Source organism: Lonchura striata, chromosome 1A (assembly GCF_050655825.1).
Source record: "Lonchura striata isolate lonStrDom1 chromosome 1A, ASM5065582v1, whole genome shotgun sequence".
Classification (NCBI taxonomy): domain Eukaryota; kingdom Metazoa; phylum Chordata; class Aves; order Passeriformes; family Estrildidae; genus Lonchura; species Lonchura striata.
In genome coordinates this window covers 11,930,282-11,954,735 of record NC_140741.1, presented here as the reverse complement: position 1 = coordinate 11,954,735, position 24,454 = coordinate 11,930,282, and the positions used below count along the sequence as shown (strand labels likewise).

The window sequence follows — 24,454 nt, the reverse complement described above, 5'->3', positions numbered from 1 at the left end:
ACAAATCAGGTTCCTATTACTGTGCCTTATCCTAAGTCAGAAAACCCCACATGTCATGCAGAATAACATAATGGGATAAAACCCTGAGTACAAGTTGTCTTCTTCAAGTCTTAGGTTTTTTTTGTGAATGTTCACATTTTCTTTTACTTGTGTTCGGAGTTGTTTCCATGCAAACCTTGCTTTTATTTTTGAGACGAAGTGGCTATTAATAGGCAAATAATTAAATTAAACCAGATCTATCTTGTTGTAGAAACAAACAAAACTCTACTCCAAATGTTCCCTGTTTGCTATTGCTCATTCCCCAGCATGTCAAAATGTCCAACTCCACCATATAGACTGTCTCAAATATTTACAGTTTCTCCTAAAGCAACTTCCATGTTCTTCCTCACACAGAGGGAGCAATACACTTCCTTTTTTCCTGTTTTACCTGCTTAGATTATAAACCCTTCAGAGCAAGGCACACCTCTCCTTATCTCTGTGTGCAGTCTGAGTGCTGGTCCTGGCTGTGTTCTCCAGAGGCTCCAGCTGATAAGGGCTGACCTGAACACTAAAAGATAAAATACACTAAATTTTTATTGCCTTAAAGAAAAAGTTTTTATCAAATTAGTCCTGATACATTTCTTCTGCTCTAATTCCATTCTAAAATAAAGTTCTGTAATGAGCAAAGTGATGCTGTTCTGAATAGCCTCTTCTGAATGTTGAAAAGATGGTGTTCTGATTGAACAATCTTAAATATTTTTCTGTCCTAATATTCAATAAGAAGCTGCATGACATATTATGGGGATTTTGGAAGGAATTTAGAATGAGTTAGAGATGGGACCTCTGAGTTTTTAGATGATATGGTTTTTTTTCTTATTTCCTACATAGGCAGGGTGAGTTCGACTAACATCTTTACTGTATGGTTCAGAATGTCACAAGACCCTTAGTTACAAGACTTTTTAAGGATTTATTGACTAATAAAACACTGCTAACAAGGATATTTATGTTTCTGACTTAATCCTTAAATATTTTGTTTTATGGATTTATGTTACAGTGTAAGCTTTCGTAGCCAATCAGGTTATGACACAAACTCACAATACTGCATTATAGGCTCCTTGTTTACCTGTGTAACTACATTTTTCTGTATCTTAAACTCCAAAACTTTAAACTTTCTTCTTCTTAACTTTAACATGTCTCTGCTTTAAACTACAAATCCACATTCTTGCTTATAGCATCTAAGTTTGGACACCTCTTCTAAAGTCTCAGATTAAATCCTGTGTTTAATTCTAAGCTTTGGCTTACAGGCCCATAGTTCTGAGTATTCCTTGCATTTTGGATTCTAACAACATATCTCTTGAAAAACTACTGGCTAGATTGTCACTCATGCTTTCCAATTTTTCAGTCATTGAGGCTTTGTTCTCTTAATGCTGCTATTTAGGCTTGGTTAGTTGAGCTGGTTGGTTTTCCCTTGAAGCCTTCCTGTAAAAGCTGCCTGTGACCTTGACTGCCACCCCTGTCCCCCTGTGCTGAAGCAGACCTGACTAACAACTCTCTTCAAATGCTGCTGCTGCTGCTGGCTTTTCACTCCTCTGAGAAATAGCTGCTAGGACAGTCAATAGACCTCAGCAATCTAGAAAAGGCTTTTGATTCCATAAAGTTTCATCTTTGTCAGCAGCTCAACTATAAATGTCATAAAAGCAGTAAAATATACTCCTGCATGTTTTGTAACTTCTCCCATTTTCTGAGAATAGTCATTATACACCATATGCAACTACCTCACGTGTAGAATATAAATACAACAAATCAGATTGTATCTCTATTTGTCAATATTTATACAAAGACAATTGACCAGCTTTCCTGTCTGTTGCAATATATGTGGTCAAAATTAGTACTCAGCAGCCAGTTATTCAATGGAGTACCAACCCCCTCAAACCTCTTTTTGATTTTAACTTACATTGAATGCTAGGGTATCTTTTATGTATCTTTTGGGTACTGAAAAAATTATTAAATGCTGTAATGCTACTGTATTTTACCATATTACTTTTATTGATAATATTATGTTCATCATGTTCATCACTGTAGTACCAAAATATTTTGTTAGGAGGAAGAGAGGCTTTTTTCAGATAATCTGGTAAACTGCCCCACAAATTAAGTGACATTTTTGAGGCTACCTGTTACATCTCAAGCATTGCAGCATTACACATCTGCTAGGGAAGAGGTGCCAGAAAAACATTCTAACTGCTTTTCCACATGATTTCCTGATGCATTAGTGTAATACATGGTGTGGTTTTGCGTGGAATATTTTTTAACACATCCATTTGGCACAAGCGCATATAAAGCCTCAGGGGAAACCACTGCTTACTTCTTCCAATGTAAATTACATAGTTTTCCAGTGTATGTTTGTTTATACCTACCTGTACATATGGGCTCTCCTACTTGGTAAAAAAAAATTAATGTGCTTCTATTTAATTCTGGTTAAAAAAACCCTAAACAAAACAAAGAAACTAAGTTTCAAGCTTCTGTCTTTAATTAAATTGTACTTACTACCTCTTCACTGCCAGTACTGTGCATTCCTGTAGCATGGTTAAGAGATTATGAAAGCAACTGGCACCAGTGCTGGTTTCTTCTTAAATGATTGCATCTCTTTGTAGATGTGATTATTTCAGTCTTTAACCCACCTAACCCTGGGATTTTCAAATCCATTTAGGGGAGGCTGTGGACCTGATGAATACTAAATGTTTTTCATCTCTCTTTTTTTTTTTTTTTTTTTTCCCTCCATTCCTTCTTGCAGCAGCTCACAAAAAGTCATAGGAGATCAAATCCTGCCAGAACAGGCACTAATCCACTATATATTAAGCATGCTATACTATGTCAAAATTATAAGTACCATGCCAAAAGGTTGTTCACTTTCCAAAATTTGAGGGAATTGAACAAAAGTCTCTGTTCCCATTTGTCTCACTGCATTATGAAGATTTTGAAAACATAATTCTCAGCCTGGATGCTGCTTTTCTCCCCTCAAGTAAGCATTCAACAACTTCTGTTCATCTTCACCAGACAAATGCTGGCAGCTCCAAGCTGGGTGCCAGAGGGAGAGTGTAACATCCAGCATTGTATTTCTTCTGCCACCTCTGCATGCATTGTAATTTTTAAGAAGCATCATGCTGAATACATATGTACTAACATGAAGCATACTCCAAGAGATTAATGACTTTGAAGGGCAGAAAACCTTACAGGGATGTGGGTTCAAACAGTGAGAGCCAGAGGCAATACTGAGGTGCAGAATTAACTTTGCAGTCTCTCTGGTCAAGATTTGCCACTTATTTTTGTGTTGCTTGTAGATACAAGTCTGACCATAGACTCAGATAATCCTAAAGTGTGCTGAGTTGAAAGGGTTCCACAAGAATCATCCAAGTTCAACTTCTGTCCCTGCAGAGGACACCCCAAGAATCACACCATGTGCCTTAAAGTGTTGTCAAATGCTTCCAGAACTCTGTCAGGCTTGGGGCTATGGCCTTTTCCATGGAGAGCCTGTTCAACTCTCTGAGTGAAAAAGCTTTTCCTGATACCCACTTAACCTCCCCTGCCACAGCTTCATGTCATTCCCCTGGGTCCTGTCACTGATGACCAGATGAAGACATCAGTGCCTGTCACTTGCCCTCCTGAGGAAGCTGGAGAGCACTTTGAGGTCTCTCCTCACTCAATATTTCCCTTTGGCCACCTCTGGTCAGCTGTCTGCTCAGAGGCCTTTGAAGAGCACAGCTATTTTCACTGATCTGGCACAGGAGGAGGTGAAATGGAGGCCACTTGAGCGGAGACTTGCTGCTCCTCACCTTTGAGAGGATGCCAAGACTCTTCCCTTTGGGCTTCATGTCTGATTGTATAACGTTTGCAAAGGGGTGGAGAGGGAATTCTTATCTCTGTTGTACCACTGTGGAGGCTGAGAAAATGTGAGCACATTTGATGAGTGCTTCTTTTACCTTGACATGCCCAAATACTGTCAGAAATCAGGTCTAAGTGGCTTGGCTGAGGTGGTAGAGGAAGCAGGTCCTGGTGCCCTGAATCCCAGTCATGTCTTGTGTCATCATAACGTTACAATAAATCTAAATTCTTCCCCCTTTCCACTGTATTTTCTACTCCTACAACCATTAGAACTTCTACCTAGTCTCTTCTGAAGTGACTGATTACTTTTTTCCTCTCTGGTTTTGTCTTTGTAGAATTCTCTTCAAAGTGTGGAAACACCAGGCAAAGGTAGAGTGGATTTTTTAAAGTCTCTTAATTCAAGGTGTATAATCAAAAAACACACATTTTGCTATTTGTTTGTTTTACTAATCTGTTTGAGTGGGCATATTGCAGATGTTTACATGTTAAGGTGTATTATAATGTAATTATGATAAGTTGAAGTGCTCTAAAAGTGTAAATAAAACAGCATTTCCACAAAATAATCTGGAGACTCAAACATGGAGAATGAGTAGCAGAGTGAAAGAACTGACTTGAGGTGGTGGTGGTCATGGTAGTTTTCTTTAATCACAACTTTCATTGTGGAGAAAAGGGAAAATAATGAACTTCATGGAAGCCTGAAAAATTATTTTTCTGTGTGACTTTTCCACCTGACTCCAATAACTTTAATTCCCCCCTCTGTAAGCTTTAGTTATTTGTGATTTTTTGCTGTATAAACAGTGTCTTGTCTAATGATTGTCATAAGAAGATTATATTAATTAACAGTAATGGACAAAATTATAAACTCTGCGTTTTTAAATTCTCACTGACTCAGAGGTGCCCAGCACTGTCAGCCCCTCTCAGACCAAAGGAGGAGCAAGAGTCTGCTCTGCCAGGAGCTGGGTTCCAGGAGGGAACAGCCTCATCAGGTGCTGCTCTAGCCCTCTGTGGCTGCCCAAATGCAGCTGGGGATGCTGCATGGGTACCATCCAAGGGCCCTCCCTCCAGCTGAGCACTGGGGTGGGCTATGGAAGGATTTGGTCTCTCTCCATTTTGTTGGAGGAAAAAATGTCCTCTGAGATAGTCTTTTCCTTTGCTCTTCTCGACTGCAATGTGCTCAGAGATGCAAAAAAGGTGAAGCAACTGCAATTATTTCAGCAGTCTTTCAAACATACAATTGCTTCAAATACAGGTTTCCAAATGCTAGGCTTGTTTCTGCATTATTCAAAGTCATGAACAGCAGAGAAGGGAAACAACAATTCAATTTGTAAGATGGCAGGAGAAGCTAAGCAGCTGGAAGGCCAGGAGAGTGGGAAGAAAAAAAACCCATGCAGGTGCAGAAGGGGGGAGAAGGTAAATTCAGTCTGTAGGACTCTTCTTTCTTGGATATACTCCTTTTTCCCATGTGTTAACACTCTCAATGGCAGCTAATTGCTCATGTTAAAAATAATCAATAGCTACTAATAGGCATCTACCTGAGAAACATCTTCCTTCACACACTGTTCAGAAAATGTAATTGGAATGGATTTTAAACACTCCTCTGACTACAGGTATTTCTAAATTTGAACTTCATTGAATCAGCAGGTCTCTCAAGGAAAATCTCAGTTATTGAGTAACACTGAAGGAATCAGTGTTTACTCCCTACATCTCTGTACCTATTTATTTATGCCAGGAAATCGTCAAGTGTGAAGATTTCTTTGGTTTTGGCACACCCTCATTTCATAACAATTGCAGAATCCTTTTGGTAGTGTAAGATTAGAAACTGCAATTTACTGATAGCAAGTCAGAACTTGCCAAACCATTAGTCATTCTGTGGAGAAGCCTGCATTCAAATTTGTTCAAGGTAACCAAATTTCCATTTCATGTATGTTTTGACATGCTACATGTCTTACATCTGCACATAATACATAAACTAAATAGACTAAAAGTCAGCCAAATATTTAAAGTTAGGCTAATGAGCTAGCATGTCAAAGCTGGAGTTAAGAACATATCTGAGAAAAGCCAAGTGTGAGTGCAATGACCAAAACTGATCTGCAGGAACCTAGGGCTGAATTCCCAAACATGGGGAAAAACCATATTGCATCTTCTCTTTTGGGCATCAGAAGTTTTCCTTAGTCCCTGTCTTGTCAGTGCTCACCTTAATGATAATGCTGCTGATCTAGGAACACTAACCTTGAGAGGAATCCAGATGATATTTTCACCTGCTGAAGCTAGAAGTAAAAGCCAAATAAGTGGTGAGTTGTAAGCTCCTGCCAAATTCATCTTTGTGCTTCTGTTTCCACCTCATTTGCCTCCCACCATTTTTTTACTTCATTGTGCTTAGCTGTCTAGGATTGCAGGTGTGCAAAAATCTGCAAGCCTGTGAGCCAAAATTAAAGGAAAATCATAGCCTTAGCTCAGTGCTGTTACACATTTCCAGATCTCTGGGAAGCTAAAACCCATGTGCTTTCCTTCCTCAAGCTGCACATTTGCAGATGAAGTCAGAATTGACAGCTGAGGAAGAGACAGACTGGATTTCCCATTTTTACTGTTCCTTTCTGTTCCTGATATGTATTCATGTTTATCTTGAAGAAAACAGGATCAAATTTTAACAGCAAGAGCAGCAGTTACTCCAACTAATAATGTTTCCTTTCTCCTTTTTTCCCCAAGAGATTATTATTACCCTGAGTATCATAAGAGTTTTGTTTATCTCCATTATAGCTTCTCTCTACCACAAAAGAGAAGAAGATAAAGGATACTATTAAAATTAAAGCCTTACTTAAAACCTTGTTTAGAAGCTGCCTTAACCTTGCTCGTTGTTAACAGATTTTCAGAGGTTTATTAAGTCATTCACCATGGACTAAGCAAGTCAAACACTATATTCAAAGTATCTAGCCTTGATTTAGTGTTCCAATAACTGCCTCTATTAACAGTGTTATCTCTGAGGAACAATTTATGCCACAGCTGTGAATAAAGCAATACTTATCCACATTATGCTTAAGCCTGGATCATGTAATTTTTCCTCTCTATGAAGTCCTTAGAAGATTATATTCAAGTTTTAGTGCCCAAAATATTTTATTTCTTGTTAAATGGGAGGAACTATAGGCATTTCTAGACATGAGTATCTTTCTGCAGCATCAAGTGTTCACAGAAAATGAAGATTACTCATGTTAATGGAGACTTAGCATTGGAGTTTGCTGCAATCCAGAGTGTGAAAAGGCTGCAGGCTGGTGCAGACCTGAGTCTGTGTGTGGCTCTCAAAAGCTGATGAATGAATATTTATTCCATGTCTACAGCCTTGCTGCTTAGGGCAGGGATTTCATCAGATCAGGCATAATAAGCAGCTTTCAGAATTTGATTAGTAGTTCTCTGGGACCCATCCAGAAGATCTGGTATGCACCAGGAACTGATGATATTGAATCAACAGTCTTTTCCAACTGAATTGCTGGAGTTGTTATCTTTTAGGGTGAATGCAGGAATGTAATGCTTACAATACATGTCATGTAGTCATCATTACATTAAGACTATAAAGCTTCTCTAACTCTGTTTGGGATTTGAAACTTATTTCTAGACCTGATAATAAAAGCATTCCCAAAAGAAAGGCTTTTTTAAAAAAAGATTTTAAAAAGGGAGAAAAGGAGGGAAATGGTTTTTATGCTGTTAGGGAGCTGAAAAATTCTTTTTCTTCCTTTCTTAGCACAAACCCATTACACTTTTGTTTTGGGAAAAACTCTTTTTGTTTCACAATATGGAAAAATCTTAAGGGATTTTTATTGATTTAGTTTCATTTTTCTATGTGCCTGCTGCATTGTTTCCAAACCAGAACACAACTCCTCACCTCTAAGTTGTTGTTGTGTTGCATCCTGATATATTGTCCCTATAGCCAGAGGCTTTTTAATCATGAACGATTTTTAAATAACTACAACCCCCTAATTCTGCACAAAAAGTAGGCAGAAATTATCAAGGCTTTATAAACTATATAGGAGCAGAGACATTTTTGATACCAGGACAGCAGGAGATTTTTAAGTTGCTTTCAAGGAATAATCTATAGGATCCTTCAACTAGTAGGAGAAAACAATCCAGTAAATGCTGGTGCTTGCAAACTGCATCTGATCAGTAGATCAGATTACAGCCTTGTCGTGTTCTTCCTCTTTCTTATTACAGAATGAATACTACTTAGCATTTTACTTAAAGGTCAGGTGGGTTTCTTTTTTCTTTAGTTTGGGTTGGTTTTAGGGTTTTGTGTCTATGTCCTAAACTGTATTCAGGACCTTGCTCTTTCATCTCTGAAAATAAGTTGGAAAGGAAAAAATCAAGATCTGTTTCTCAAAAGTATTTTTAATCTGTCAAAAGGGTCATAAGCTTTCATTCCAAATTCTGTTCAGCCACATTTTTGTCATGTTTTACCTGGAGAAAACGTGTACAGGTCAAAGAAAGTGTTTAACATGTGTTGAACTGACATTATCTGCTGGTGCAGGAATAGCAAAGTGCAAGATCTGGCAATAAAATAATATAGGAATCGTAATACTGGACTGAGAGGAAAAAGTGGGTGGGCTTGTGTAAGGAATAAGTTACTATATTCCTTACTAAATCGTGAAGGCACTTGCAGGGGTATTCATTAACCCTTTCAGGACTGAGGGTTGTTCTGTTTCTCTCCAGAGGTAGAATTTATTCCTTCAGATTTCCTACACAAGGAACAGGAACCTGTCAGAAATAAGCATATCTGGCAGCTGTGGTTAAAGTTCACTTCCCTGGTTCTCCTCTCACTTCTGCATGTCAGATTTCTCTTCACCTTTAGTGAGAAGGTGGTGGCAAATAATTTCACACCAGGAATAAATCACGAGATTTGACTTGTGAGACTATTAATCTTGGTCACAGTTCACTTTGCAATGTGGTCCTTTCAATGTCTCTTACATACTGGATATCCCTGGGACACCTTTCTAGAAAACAGGTTTTGATGTAGCTGAAACTCTGAATCTTCTGTATCAAGTCCTGTGTAGATCAGTGAAACACCAGTCCTTTCTCAGCTGAGATTTATTAAAAGGCATAAAAAGCAGTAAAAGTTCTCTGGCTTCATGAGTGGGAGATATAATTTCGGCCTACCATATCCTATTCAGCAGCTCATTAAAATACAGGGAGAAAACGCTGACCAAGTTTTTTGAGTAATGGATGTTTACAGACTACCCAAGATGTTTCCCTCTAATTCAGCTAATTGCTACTGGTCCTAATGACTGAAAAATGGGGGTTGGAAAAGGGCTGATTCTGGCACAGAAACCATAGACTGTTTTATAACTGAGAGCTAGCAAGAATAAGAAACTTAATGTTGAAAAAATTCCTGGACCTACAGAGCAGATTATACTTAGACATTTGCTTAAAGCCAAGGAATTCTGTTCCTGAAAATATCTTCATTCTGTATGTTCTAATCATTAGATAAATAATGCTGAAGGCTATTTGTCTCCCTTGGCAGGCAGTGAAACTATTGCCCACAAGTTGTTCCACTGCTGTCTTCACCCCTTACAAGCCAGTTGAGGGATTTTGTTTGGTTTTGTATGCTTGTCTGGTTTTTACACATCTGACATCAGTTTTGTGACTCAGGTAAACCACGAAAATAAATTTTCTGCCATCATGGTCAATGGACAGGGCAGCTTGGATGTAGTAATAGTCATCTTGCATCTTAATCACTTCCTTGTCTGGTACATGTGCATTTTCTGTTATGGAAAACACTCCATTGTGTATTTTCTCATTACTTTATTATTTGGGAATCCTTTGCTCATAGAGTATTCCCTTCTATCTGTGGCTTAGCTGAGACAGAATACATTACTTCTTGTTCTGGAGACAAAATCTGAAACGTTGCTTTACCAACTAGAATGCAGATTGTGTTAAAACTGTACATTTTCAGGGAACTGAACTACCTTTTACCCTCTTTTGGAGAAAACACTGAGAAGGTTCTATTCAGAAATCATTGACTTCAACAAGCCAATTTTCATAAATAAGAGGTTTGCTATTATACTAAATTTGCCTGTCAACCACTTTGAACAGATTGGAAACAAGGAAGCTCCCCAAGAGCTGTTGGTCTCTAACAAAAAAGTAGTGTGCTACTTTTCAGAAAAAATACTGGTTCAAATAACAGTCAGCTAATATCCTCTTCCAGACCTCTTAAGAATGTTCCATGTGTATCACTATGGGTAAGTTCTTGGAGTGTAAAGAATTCAGTGCATATTAAAAATTAGTTTGTAGTTACTAAGTGATTACACATCCAAGTGGACTGGGAATGAGAATTAAATGGTGTTTACAGAAAAAATCACTAGAGCCAAAGATTTTTTCAAAACTATTGTGGTGAAGGATGATAAATGGTGGAAATGCTAAAGAGTATAAACAAAAAAGGCTATTAAAACCAAGTGGTAGACAGAGACAGTAGAAGGATTGAGTTTTTTTAACCTGTTGATCTCTAAAATGATTCAGTTTTCATATGTGGTAGATGATCACATTAGAAGGTGTAGTACTCTAGTCTGTCCTTCATATATGCAATAATTTGCTGTCAGTATTTTCAGAAGAAAACCTAATTTTACATCAAACTATTTCAATTTTATGTGTATTTCTATTGTTATATAATTAAAATTTATGAAATTAAGATAAATTATTTCTTTGGACTGTTTGCAAGGCATTTTGTGACTCAATAGATCTGGGTTAAAGGAAAAAGGTGTCAAAGAAGGAGAACATAATTCCTGACTGAGGATAAGGTTTTTTGGAAATATTTCTGTTAGGAAACAGGGATAGCTAAGTCCAGGGAATGGTGTTATCTATATCTGATGTTGGGCAGGAGTGTTGCACCTTTCCCAAGGATAAAAAGACTAATGGGAGTCTCAGACTTCCTATTCCTTAGGCTGTTTCTTCTTTTTCTTTTCTTTTTTTGTTCAATAGACACTATGAGCTGATAGATGGCTGCTAATTTCAGTGGCCAGAGAAGTCCAGGGAATATTTCAAGACCTTTTAACAGGTGGTGAGAGTGTGCTCTTGATCATGTAGAAAAATGTGAGTTAGAATGGTAAAAAAAGTAGAATTTGGGGTTTTCCTCTTGTAAGACAAATCGGCCTGATCTTGGAACAATTCAATGTATTCTGACACTTTCTCTCTCAACCTAGCCTATGCTTGAGAAATGAGTGCTCTTAACAGCTCTCTTCACTTGATGGAGGCTGCCAGGACTGGGGGTTTGAATTTACACTGGCAATCAGGCTGCTCCAAAAACAGAGAGGGAAGATGGATAAAAGCCAGTAATTGCAGGAAAAAAAAAAAAAAAAAAAAAAAGTACTGCAGAGCTGAAGGCAGAGGGAATGACATAAATAGAGGTGTGGTATAAATTGGGGTACAGCCTACATTTCATACCTGTTTGTATAGATATACATTTTAGTGTCCATTTTTGTGAAGTATTATCACCAACCCATGACCAACTGAATGCCAACTTCTTCTGATTGTGGCTGCTGTTTTATATGTTTTATTAACGGTTTACCTACAGTTGCAACAGCTTTATAGTCTTAAAATTTAACCAGTGCCTTTTCTTCCTCCTACTGCTGCCTTGCCAGTTCCCTTGAAGTAAGTAGCTACTTAGCTGCTGAAATGACAAAATACCTACTTAAAAAAATACTTCCAGCACAAAAATTCTAAGACTGAAATGGCATATCTGAGGTACCCAGTAGCTTGCTGTAGTTGAAAATGCCTTAATTTGAAAATGCCTTAATTTGAAAGCTCTGTAATGAAAGTCTGTTAATGATACACCAGAAATGAGCTAAGGCCAGTTTCAGAAGCACAGATGGCTAATTGGCTTCAGTTGCAGGTTATGTAATTTTAATTCAATTTTATTAGGAAGCATTTCAAAGCCATAACTGATGGTTTAGGATAGCTATAGTTTTTCGTAAATGACCTATTGCTAACCTTTATTTATTCTTCTGTCTCCTCTCAGTGTTAATAGAAGCTGCTGTGACTGAGCTCTCCATGGCCATCTCTCGTCTCATCCATGTCTACAGCAGCAGCTTTGATGTAAATTTCCAGCTTGCCAGCATTCCTAGGAGCCCTCTATGTGCAGACATCAGCCTAAATTCCCAGCTGAGCTTCAGTGTTTGTGCTGCCCATAACATCCCAGAAGCCTGGGTGACGAGGTAGGAGGAGGGTTCATAAGAAGATGTCTTGTCTCTTTGACAAAAATAATTTTTCACAGATACCAGCTCACCTCTGCTGCTTTGGTGGTGATCCTAAATTAATGTCAGAGACTGTGTGATGCACACCAAGGCTGTTTGGACTGGGAATTGGTGTGGTCTCAGCAGGACAAGTAACTGGAAGGGTTGGAGGCCAGCTTGCCAAGCGAAGCAGAGGGGTGTTTTTGCTTAAGCCCAGTCTCAGTGAGGCTTTCTCAGCAATTTTTGCTCTTGGTTTGTTCAAACCTTGTCATGTGGCCAAGCACCTGAATTGGTGATGTCCTTCATAGGTGTGATTGAAGTTTAGAGATCTAAGTATACCTGCTATCAGCATAACACAGGAAAACAAAAGAATAGAAATATAGAAATATAATTTTGATAGAAAAAGGAGAATTTAATAAAAAGCTAACAGAAATACTATCTTCTGCATTGCTCAAATTTGGTAAAATTAGTCATCTCATCAAGTAGTTGCTTTTCCTAGTCTGAGCGAAGCTGGGGTTCTTACCATCTTTGATCACTCATTCATTGATCACTCCAGTGTGATCAAAGGGGGGCAGGTGAGCAGAGTCTGGTAGCATTATTTTTATGAGTCAAAAAGTTGTTCTCAAAGTTTTTGTTAATTTTCCCACTGCTTCCTCTTTACCTTCAATCCCAAATGACTGTGGGATCATTTGCATCAGTCTGTGAGCACAAGACTGTACTATACAGGATTGTTTGTAATTAGCTATTTAACAAAAATCTGAGGGGCTTTGCATTAGTTAAGGTACTAAATACAGTACTATAATCACTATCCTGATTTAAGATGGTTATACCATTCCCACCGAATTTTATCTTTTACCGGAAAAATGTGATATTACACATAGCCTAAAGGCCACTGATGACTTGAATGCTATGTTGTAGCACATAAAAACGAGAATCTTTCTTCCTCCTAATCTCTCTTTCCAGTCTTTCCAATAATCATAACTAGCATGGACTTCTTAATATGAACTGCTGCTCTAACACTTGGTTTCCTCAAATTCTTTTAAGGACCTAGTTCATATGCATGCTCCTCATTCTTATTTTTCTGTACTGCATGAATTCATGGTGGCAGTGTCATGGATCTCATGTTCCCTTTCCAAAGGTCACATTATGATCTTGCAGCTGTTTTAACATGTATTATAACATGTTTATATTCCTACGTATGTATAATGTATAAAATATATTCTATAGGGAAGTATATGCATTATGATATATATTCTATTATGGATCGGTACTTTTATTTAAATAGCAGAACTTAGTAATTTGGTTGTATGAAAACCTTATATTTCCTGAGCTATCCTTCAACTCTCTGTAAAGTTTAGACTCTAGGGGATGTATTTCCTGTTCCTACAAGGTAATTTTTCCTTCTCTGAACTGATACCTCATAGGTACTGCAGACTACAGATAATTTTCTTTCAATTTAAAAAAAAAGGAAAAAACCCCTCCCAAATCTGCTACAATAATTATAAAATATATTATAATATTCTGAAAGGGATAAGCCATCATTCTTATCAATATGGCAAAGTCAGGCACCTCCAATCTGTGACTGCCTCAGATTTCCTGTTCACATTTGACTGTTTCCCATGTTCATCATTCTTGGCCAGAATGAGGTCTAAAGCTGAGCCTGGCAGGAAGATCTGGAAGTTACAAGACTAATTAGGAACATTAATTATTTATAATCTATTTTGACTAATATTTTAAAAGATTTCAGTAAGAGAAATTTGAAGCAAGAGACCAGACCTAAATTTCACTCTGAAGCTGCTCAGTTCACTTTCTGAAGGCCAGCACAGAGGGCTTTTATATGCTTCTGCTGTAAAAACATATATATTCTCTTGAGTATTAATCTGTTTACACACAGATTGGGAAAAGAAGGTATAAATAGAATCACAGGGTTGAAAAGAACCTTAAAGATCATCCCCTTCCACCCCCTGCCATGGGCAGGGGCATCTCCCATTATCAGAGCTCCCATTGCTCAGAGCTCCATCCAACCTGGCCTTGGACATTCCAGGGATCCAGGGGCAGCCACAGCTGCTCTGGACAACCTGTGCCAGGGCCTTCCCACCCTCAGGGTAAAGAATTTCATCCTAATATCCAATCTAAACCTAACTTACTTTGGTTTAAAGCCTTCCCTTGTCCCATCACTACATTCCCTTGTAGTGATGTATTCCACTACAATATCCCTTCCTTGCCTCTTTGGGTGCTCTAATGTCCCCCTGGAACCTTTTCTTCTCCAGGCTGAATAACCCCCATTCCCTCAGTCTTCCCAGGAGAGGTGCCCCAACCCTCTGAGCATCTTTGTGTCCTCCTCTGGACCTGCTCTGACAGTTCCATGGCTTTCATGTGCTGGGGGCCCCAGAGCTGCATGCATTTTTCGAGTTGGGAGATTTCTTGTTGACTCTAGGATGAGCAAGTACCAACACTTATGTCCAAGTTTTTGTTCACTGCAATAATGAAAAAAAAATTAATGTCAAAAACTTGTAACACACCCCAGGTATCTTCAAGAATTGTCTTTAATTCTGAACTTTAGAGAAAAAAAAAATAAAAAAATAAAAAAACTTAGAAACCCATCCATGCACATGTTAATATGATATGAATTTATTATAATTCTTTTTCTCATCTAAGAATGGATTTTCATAAGTTTCTGAGTGGTTAACTCCAAATATATTGTGCTAAACACATAGTATATTGTAATTAACATTTTTTTCTCTTTTGTAGCTACAACTTTTTCTCTTTTTCCTGTTTACTAACTTATGCTGGGAAGATAATATGTCAAGTGAAGATTTGCAGAAATACTCCAGTTAAAAAATCCTTCGTTTTCCTGGCTGACTGGAATGAGAAGTAAGTTTTAGTCTGTGTTTGATATATGTTTATCTGACTGATATTGCACATCCAATATCCATTAAAAAAAAAAAAAAGATCAAAACCGGCGTATTTTTATGGGTGTTCTTCTGAGCCATTTAAACTGCACAGGATTCAGAGAAGCTTGGAGAGATTGGAATGAGAAAGAAATGGGAGAGCCAGAGGCAGAGAAGTGGGACTAAGGTAAGTCTGGTCTGACAATAAGCTAAACTGATCTGGACTGTGAATAGCTTTTGTTCACTGGAGGAGTCCAGGAGTGCTGGAACTGAAAGTAGATGCAACCAAAGGTTCTCTTTCTGTTCTTTTGAGGAATTCCACCTTTTGGATCTACCTTTAATACATCTGCAATCCAGCTTGAGAACCTACAGCAACATTTCTTCAAGGTTCTTGTTTTATCAAACAAGGATGTTTGCGTTGTTAGGTTGGGGTTTTATTTGTATGTTTACTTGTTTAATTTTTGGAGGGTTATTCCATTTTGTTGTTTGTTGGTTTGTTTTTTTAATAAGAAGGATCTGCAGTTTTATAATGAGGACCTTACTTTGAGACTGGAATTTTAGGTTGAAGGCTGCCTGTTACCTGTCTGTCTCACACTCAATCAGCATTCATTTAAGGCAATGGCATGAAAAAAAGCATTTTTGCAATAGATGAGAGAGAGAGACCTTTTTTATGATTTCGTGGTGATATGGAATTCTTTCAGCTTCTGGAGAGTGGCATATTTATATTTGCAATCTTTGAAATTTTTGGTATTTTCCATCACTGTTTACTGTATTCTAAATCTGAAAGCAGCTTGGTTATATTAGAATTGAGCAAAGGCCACAAGTCTGAAAAGATTTGCTTTTGGAGTTTTTTCCTAATTACATTTGTAATTGTATGCGCAATCCACAACTTCTGTTTGCCTTTTTCTGAGACACACAACAGTATCAAACTGATCAAATGGAAGAAGAGCTTTTCATGTCAAACAAATTTATCTTAGTGGAGTGATGTAGGAAGATAGTATGTTTGTGTATGGTTAAGAAACAAAACGGGTGAACTTCTGCTAAGTATCCAAGTAAGTTATTGTCATGGTTTGACACTGGCACAATGCCAGTGCCCCCATGAAAATGTGATCCCTCCCTTGAATGCTGTGAAGTGGAATCCAGAACAGAGCAAAGCAGGCTCAAGCTTAATAACAGAAAAAAACTTTATTAAGCTACTACTACAAAAGGAAAAAGAAAGGAAAAAAAGGAAAAAAAAAGACCAGACAAAGATCAAATGAAAACCTTGCAAAGCATTCCTCCCCCCTCCCCCCCAACTCCAACAAACCACAGTGAGACACAATCTGGACCCCAGTCAGGTTTCCACCCTCCAGACAATCAATACTCAGTCCTTCGAGGGAACAGAGTCTCTCCTGTGCCACAGACCCCCCAAGAAAACACACTGCCACATCCTGTGCTTCCATGTCACACATGGCACCGCCCAGAGAAAAGTTTGCCATGGTGACCCTTCTTCTTTCCATGCACAGTGCTCTCATCACCAATGCATGGATGGACAGACTGCTTTTAGGATTTTTCCTTTCAAGGATGCCCTGCCAAGAGGGGAGAAAAGAACAGTTCAGTTTTTCATTGTTTGGGACCACAGTCCTCCCCATTTTCCCCTGGGGCCGAGGGCTCAAGAACAGAGATCTTCTTCTCTTCTCTTTCCTTTCCAGGACAAGGGGGCGCCACCACAAACCCCCTAACCTTTTCTCCATTCACTCCACTTTTGTCTTTTCCCAGCTGAAGCAGGTCTTTTGACTCATTGGCATCCTCCCAAAACACAGTCCCTCTTGGAGGAGAAGATTGGTTCAGGTTGTGGCTAACACGGAAAAGTCCAGCCAAAAGCCACTCCTTGTCCCCCTTCCATCTAGAATTCCTCCTTCTAACATCCCAGGGTCCAAGGTGTCCCTCCTCCTCTCTTTCAAACCGAGGAGGGGAAAGAAAAATTCACAAAGCTTTCATTTCTCAAGGAAGGGTTAAAAGTCCGAACTCCCAGGATGGCTCGATGCCCGGACATCCAGCAACTCCCACGCACTGGGCACCTTGCAGCAGCTCCCCCCGCTCCTCCTTCCTCACGGTGGAATTGCTGGCAGAACTGCTGCTGTCTCTTTCTCTCTCCCTCTCGGGAGAGAAATTCTGGGGGGGGATGGAGACATCCCAGATTTCTTCCACCCTTCCATCTGCAGGGGCCAGCCCGGTTCCAGTTCCTCCACCTTTCGGCCTTACCTCAGTCAGGCCATGGGGCTTCCCCTCCCCCACCCAGCTCGTGGCTGGGCGGGGGGAAGGTCTGCACTGCACGCTGACCGGAACCAAAGAGAGCGAGTTCCCCTGGGAATTCTGCTTTTAACCCTCTGTGTTCTCAGAGGCGTGTCTACTTTCAATTGGTCAATATCCAAATTGACCTCTTCCTTCCGGAAAAAATTCTCTTTCCGTGTCAAACCACGACAGTTATTTTACAGCTTAAAATAAGCCCTTGATGCCTTGGGAAGGCTGCCCTAGAACAGAGGCTGGACAGAGTTACAGAATAAAGCAGGGTTTTATTCAAGGATCTCCTCCATGGATCCACCTTGGGCAGCACAAGAGCCCAGCCAGGGCTGCACCCAGGATGAACCAAAATGGTCCCAAAATGCACGAGTGCTCATGGGGGCTCTCACTGGGATCAGTTCTGCTCCATTTGCACCTTGGAGTTCATTGTCCCATTCCAGCTCCAGCCCAGGCAGTCCCATCCTGCTTGTTTTTCTCTCTCCAGCCCACGTTGTTTGTGCTCCTGGGCCTGAGATTTGGATCATTTGTCCTTGGTCCCCAGCTGGAGAAGGAATTGTTTTGTCCCCCTGCTCTGTGAGGAGAGCTCACCATTCCCTCATATGAAGCTCAGAAATGCACACTAAAACAGTGCAGAATCTGAAAAATATAAAAGCTGAAACCTGAGGCATCACCCTAAGTTGTGTCCCTAGCATTTAAGTACCTATCCCTCAGTCTTTTGTATGACTGGCAAGCAGCTGCTGTCCTTGTGTTTAAAAAAATCATATAATTCCCTTTACCTCTGTAGGAATTTTCACCTTGTCCATGTGTCAGTCGAGTAATGTCTTATTACATAAGGCAGTTAACATTGAAGGCTTTGAGGAGGATTATATTTCTTTTGAGCAGTTTTGGCTTCTAAAAGGTGGCTAATGCTTTTCTGGAATTCACGTTACAAAACATTTGCTAAAACAAAAGACAGAATAGAAATATCTGAAGCAGAAATTTTGCTCCTCTTCTGTTTCATGAAATTGAAATTTCTCCCTTGCAAAATCATTATTAAATGTGCACAATTCCATCCAAATCTTCCTGGAAAAGGAAGAAATTAAATATGCAGACCAAATTCTTTCACAGGTCACAGATGCTTGTAAGAGGCTCTTAATGTCAGATCTAGAAGTGTGTGAAACATAATAGCATCAGTTTGTGAGAGCAACATTTTCCTTTTTATTGCTGCTTGATTTAAAAAAAAAAAATTCAAAATCCATTTCAAACGGATTTTAAATTAAAAACCTGAAAATTCATATCTGTCTGGCAGGATTTTGAATATTTCCCTCAACTATTAAAGGTATTCACATAATTTCTGTCTCTAATTGATTGAATTAGATTTGTTTAAGTCTCAATAAATGCGGGGAGGTTCCTTGAACTCCTTGTCCTGAGGTCCAGGCTGAGAATCTGGGGAACCAAGTATGCCATTATTTTTTGTATGTATAACATGTATCCAGAACTGGGTTTTGTGAAAAAATGCTCTTTTTGAATCAAAACAGAGATGCCAGGTGAGCATCTTAAATCAGCTAGCAGCCTTAAAAGGAGAGGAGGTTTAGATTAGATGTTAGTAAGAAATTCTTTACTCTGTGGGTGGTGAGACCCTAGCACATGTTGTCCAGAGAAGCTGATCACAGCTGTTAAAAATGCATGGGGTAAAAGGTCAGCAGGAAGAGCATCTGTTACATTAGGAAGTCAGATATTCTCTATATAGCTATGGATCATTCAGGCCATAAAATAAACCTGGCTAATCCAAAATGAGTTCTAATCTTACATTAGGATTGATTTGAACAGAGGGGAAAAAAATGGCAAGTAATGTTTTGGTGATTAGGAATCTAGGTAGAGAACTTCTATCAAAGACAAGGCTTGTTTTATTCACTGATTTTCATTAATTTAGTTTCTATTTCTATTTTAAAGTACTTTAACCTGTTAATGTCTAAACATCAAGTTGACGGGTTTTTTTATAAATATGACCTTCTGTTAAAGTCTGTTATCATATTTAATCTTTCTCAGAATGTTCTCAGAAATTATGGGAATAATTTGATTCCTTAGAAGCTTGCCTTGTGCAGTGCTGCTTCTGTTATTTTTTGAGTATAGTTTTGCTTTAGAACTTGTGTATTACTTTTGGAAAGTGTGATTGTCTTCTTGAAACAAGGTCCAAACAGTCTGGTACCATTTAGCATACAATGTGTAAAGTCCAAATTTGCCCCCCTTATTTTCTCATCACTTTCATTTTTTTGGTGGCTGAGATCTCTTAATTATGTTCTTTGGTCTTAGCTGGTTGCTCTTAATGTATTTATAAAATAAAATGTAATTATAGATGTATTTACATCTTCTCTTTTTCCATCCTGCATAATTTATGTTAAACCTTCAGACAAAAAGTATGGAATTAACATTAAGCCAGCCATTCATCACCTCAGTTACTTTCTTGGCTCTGGTCTTCCCTCATCTCCCTATTTTGTTTGGCTTGTCTGTTTTGGTTCCATTCTCTCTGGGCTGCCCCAGAGCTCTTTTGTGTTGAGTGCTTTTAGGAAACAAGTTGTATAACTTTATCTGATACCTGTGAATGGCACCTGCTCAGTGAGCGGATTCTTTGTGTCATTTCTGGCCAGAGTTCCGTCCCTTCTTCTTAGTCACTCACTTGACTCAGCCTCCTGCAGTCACAAAAGGTGAGACCAGCTGGGTGAATTCAGATAGGCATTAATTAAAGTTCTGTCTTGGTTTTGCATTACAGAAATGATGTTTTAGGAGAGGTTGTTGGCGATTTTCTCTGTGTCTGACAGAAAAAACTAATTAGTGGTGGCTTTGAGATTTGATAGTCTGTTGAACTACTAAGAAACTGTACATGCTTTTTGTGAAAAATATATGTTAAACATGAAAAACCTTGGGAAATCTTGGCCAGGAAATCTCAAATTAGTGAACCAAAACAAGTGCAAGTTCTTAAAAGCAATACAGATATTCCTCTTTGTGTATCACATGTCTCCAGAAGGGAAATTTTGGTCCTCTTTGGCCCATACTTTAACTCTTGGGATGTGTAACTTGTCAGAGTTTCCAGGCTCTTTTCCTGCCAGAAGTAGTGGTGTATGTGTCCTAGAGAAACTCTGGCAAGCATTTGCTTTCTGCAGTGATGATACTGAGAGTTTTTCTTCACTGCTCTGGGTTCAGAGTGTTAACAATTGTCTGTATCACAAAATGCTTGTCTTTGTGGTTTTATTACTGTCTCGTCAAAGCGCTAATGGTTCTTTAAAGTCGGCTCTGTCAAATATATTTTATGTAACAAATGTTGTTGGCCTCTCAGTGAAAAGGCAGAGCAAGTTATTTTTAGCAGGTAAACCAGATGAGTTTCCCAATAACTGTTTCTAACTAATTATGAGTAAGGAAGAGTTCATGAGACAGGGAAAGCAAACTTGAAAGCTATAAATAGAGACACGTGGGAAGACAGTAGAGAATTGTTTCTCAATGCTGTTCATGGTAATCAGAAAGAGTGAGAAATGGCTGTCTTGCTTTGTTATTCAAAGAGGGAGGTGTGCAAATTTGCATAATTTCCAAATGTTGGAAGACTGATCTGAAATTTTGACATTAATGCTAATTTGGAGTACTTCATATTTTTCAGCTGAAACCCATCTAATTTCTTTCAGTAGCTCCTCAGCACATTCCAGGAAACTTTCTTAAATTCAATAGAAATTTGATAAATTTGGAACTGGGAGCAAAATCTTATGCCGATTTTTCCTTTCACTATAACCAAGTCTTACTTCTAGCACCCATAATTCTTATGTTTTACAGGCTAATACAGTTTTAAAATGCACTTTTTACTTTTGTTTGCTGTTTAAGTGTGACTATATATTTTTTAAATTGCTGAGGTGCATTCTTCTGTCACTCTATTACTCAGATATATCTTTTAGTCTGTTTTCTTAATCCTCAATTTATGCAGATTTTTTGGTTTTTTAATGATTATATTATCAATGTGGAATAATCCTTTTAGCTCCTAGCTCCTCATATTGGTTTTGTTTATACAGAAAAAAATGTAATTAATTTTACTCTCCACTTGAGGAATTTGAAGTTCTACTGAATATACATGGAAAAGGCTGGAAAATTATCTAGTCAGGAAAAAAGAAAATGCGGACTTGTGTGGGTAATTACACATGTGATCTTTCCATACAGCACGAAAATATCTGGCTTATTGGAATATTTCCAAGTTATTATTTTAGATAAATTTTCATAAACTGTATCAATGAACTGAATGACCAAGCAATCTAATGATGTCTAGATTAATATTGATGAAAACTGAATTTTCTCACTAAAAACACAAATCTGTCATTAAGACAACATCTGCCCATAAGTTATGGTTAAGAAATAGCACACCACCAAAGCACACCGGAACAAGAGAATGATTATCATTCAGCAACTCTTGGCTTTTAAAATGGTGTTTTCCTCTGAAGACACAAGACAGCCAATAACTGCTGCTTGACAATTCTCCCTTAATGAGTTCCTTATTGTGAAATAGCCTTTCACCGATAAGGTAATTCCAAAGCATAGTTTAATTAAGTTTTTCCTGCCTTTGCCAGCTCTAGTAGTTACACTGAAGTGAATGAGTTTTTATCTGTCTTTTCTCAAATGCTGTGACTCGAGTTAAGGGTTGTCAATACTCATCAATGTATTGAAGGGATCTGTCAGATGCAGTTTCCTTCAGAGTGCAACTTCTGTAATCTATAGCTCAATATATGTGTTAGAGCATCTAGAAAAATGTAGAAAGAACCCACTTGTAACAATGCTCAAATATTTTAGCCTTTATCTTTTCTCTTTTCTGTTTCTCTTTTAGGGTCAACTTCCCTCTACGAATAAAGGCTCTTCCGAGGGAAACTATGCTGACAATAAAACTACTGGGATTAAACAGTACCTCTAAAAATACAGAAGTTCTTGCTTGGACATGCTCCCCATTGTATGCAAAAGAGTAAGTTTGGTTTTGTATGACCTAAAGAAAAGATCATTCTTGAATAGTGTTGCACTTAACCTGAGAGAAATATAAAAAGACAAAATTGTTCATTTCAGGCCTCCTGTAATAAGACTGAGAGGGTCACTTACAGCAAACTGCTTTTGATGTGCCAGTAAGAACCCCAGCAACGGGTCTCCCTCTCTTTTTTTCTCCCCTCTCTTTTTTTCTCCCCTCTCTTTTTTTCTCCCCTCTCTTTTTTTCTCCCCTCTCTTTTTTTCTCCCCTCTCTTTTTTTCTCCCTTCTCTTTTTTTCTCCCGTCTCTTTTTTCCTCCATCTCTCTTTTTTTCTCTCTCCCCCTCCCTCCCTCTCAGGTTTTTTTTTTTTGTTGTTTTTTTTTTTTTTTGTTTTTTTTGTTTAGGTTACTCTTTTAACACTTCTTCACAATGGATGTTTTTTGGTTTGGTTTTTTTTTTCTGCTCTCACTCACTTTCACTCTGCTTAAATTGGGACAGTCAGTGGTGACCACAATGAGCACTTTTCACTCTCCACACCACTTTAGAAGCTTTCTTCTCTTTTCTAACCACTTCCTTCTGCACACTACACAATGTAACAGTGCTTTAAAGGTGCTTCTACTTTCAATGTCTCTGCAGTGTTGTACAAATATACATGGTAAAGTTTCTGCAGTGCTCTAAATATGTTTCACTGAGAAATTTGAATTTAGACTGAGTCTTTGCAGTGATAGGAAATTTTTATTTAGGCTCTATAGCCCTGCAATACCCTCAGTGCAACAGAGGGATATGTTCAAGCCCCCCAAGTTTCTGCATTAGCATCCACTCCTAAGGTTATCTTGCTCTCCTTATCCTCTTTCCTTATCTTGAGACATCTTGATCTCCTTCTCTATATGGTGGCAATCACTGCTCAGAACAAAATAAAACAAAAAATTTGACTGCATGTACTAATTTTCTGTATTTGAAAGACCTTGTGCTTCCTTGAACTTTTAATCTGAGAGGTGTAGGAAATTATTTGGACTGGGTTAGATGCTTTTTCCATCTTTTCAGAGAAAATTCAAGGTTACTCTGTTCTTTTGTGACTTAGTGTTTAGAGCACTTAGCTCGAAGGAAGGAAAGAAGCATGAATCAAATCTCTGCTTCAAGGATTGCTGGGACAATTTATTCAATTACTTTTCTTTCATAGTTAGCCTTAAGAAGGGCACTTCACTCTTCCCTTGTGTATGTATTTTTAAAGAAAGCAGGAAATATGTTTGAGGCATGATAGCTTAATGAGGGAACATTTACCCCATTTACCTCCAAAGGTTCCCATATGAGAATTTCATTCTTGAGGACCTGTGTTGTTCTGGAGGTTTTCTTCTTTTTCATAATTCAAGCCCGAAAGGAATAACTTTTGGAAGGCCTGAAAATCCTCAGCTCCCTGTGAGGTATATCTTTTCATGTATGCCATCAGAGCAAGCACATTGGTTTTTGTTAGGTAGATCCCCACACCACCCTGACAGTTTCAGACCTTTAAAAAATGCCTCTGTTCTTTCCTGGAACGCAGAATGAACACAGTGAAGGGGGGATGGAGGGCTGCTTTCCTTTCATTTGCTGTGTAATTGGAGAGATCACTGCTGAAGTGACCCTTCAAAGCAGAAATCAAGGTTGAGTTCCTGCAGGAATGATTTAGGAATAGCATGCTCAACACCCCCTAATCTGATAGCTGTGTCATTTGCGATTACAGTAATTACTACCACAAAGAAGCCTGAATGCCTTTTTCTCCTTTGGCCAACCACAGCTCCATAGGATTATTCATTCTCTGTGATTTCAATTGATAGACAGACTGGGTTGAAAATAAGAATTGCCCTGAAACTCCCTTTGCTGCAGGAATGCAACTAAACTTCCAGACTTATTTCAATAGAATACTTCTGAATTTGGAAGTATGTACCAAGAAAAGATTTGTACCTCCAGTGTCATGCTAATATGTCAAGAGCACCTTGTATTACTGCAAGGATTATGGTATTAAGGTTTTTAAATAACAAACTCTGTGAATGTGTGTAAAGAGATTAAAGAAATCTGACCAGAAAATCTTTGACAAAACATTTCTAGCTTGGAAAATAACACTTTCTCAAAATAAAACTTTCCTCAGAGGTGAATTTGAGTTCTAAAAAAGTCTTAGCATTCTTATGTCTAGAATTTAATTTACTGGAGAAAGGACAGGAATAAGCTTTTTGAAGAAGCCAATGGCCCTGAGGTATTTGCCTAGGTCATCAAACG

General features: G+C 38.4%; 1 protein-coding gene and 1 long non-coding RNA gene across 9 annotated transcripts in view; one reads left to right on the top strand and one right to left on the bottom strand.

Moving 5' to 3' along the window:
- PIK3C2G (phosphatidylinositol-4-phosphate 3-kinase catalytic subunit type 2 gamma) overlaps window positions 1-24,454 on the top strand; it is a 202,202-nt gene that overhangs the window by 40,609 nt on the left and 137,139 nt on the right. For all 8 annotated transcript variants that reach the window (XR_014952120.1, XM_085569570.1, XM_021535187.4 and 5 more), the window contains 4 exons: window positions 4,194-4,227; window positions 11,852-12,047; window positions 14,817-14,939; window positions 22,074-22,205. Coding sequence is in view for 7 of the 8 variants with exons in the window: in XM_085569570.1 (XP_085425696.1) it covers window positions 4,194-4,227; window positions 11,852-12,047; window positions 14,817-14,939; window positions 22,074-22,205 (485 nt within the window). In the remaining variant the exon portion in view is untranslated. The remainder of the gene's footprint in view (window positions 1-4,193; window positions 4,228-11,851; window positions 12,048-14,816; window positions 14,940-22,073; window positions 22,206-24,454) is intronic.
- On the bottom strand, window positions 16,117-22,080 carry LOC146763379 (uncharacterized). Its single transcript, XR_014952134.1, has 2 exons — window positions 17,201-22,080; window positions 16,117-16,763 (listed from the first exon to the last, which is right to left on the bottom strand). It is a non-coding gene; the product is annotated as an uncharacterized LOC146763379 (long non-coding RNA).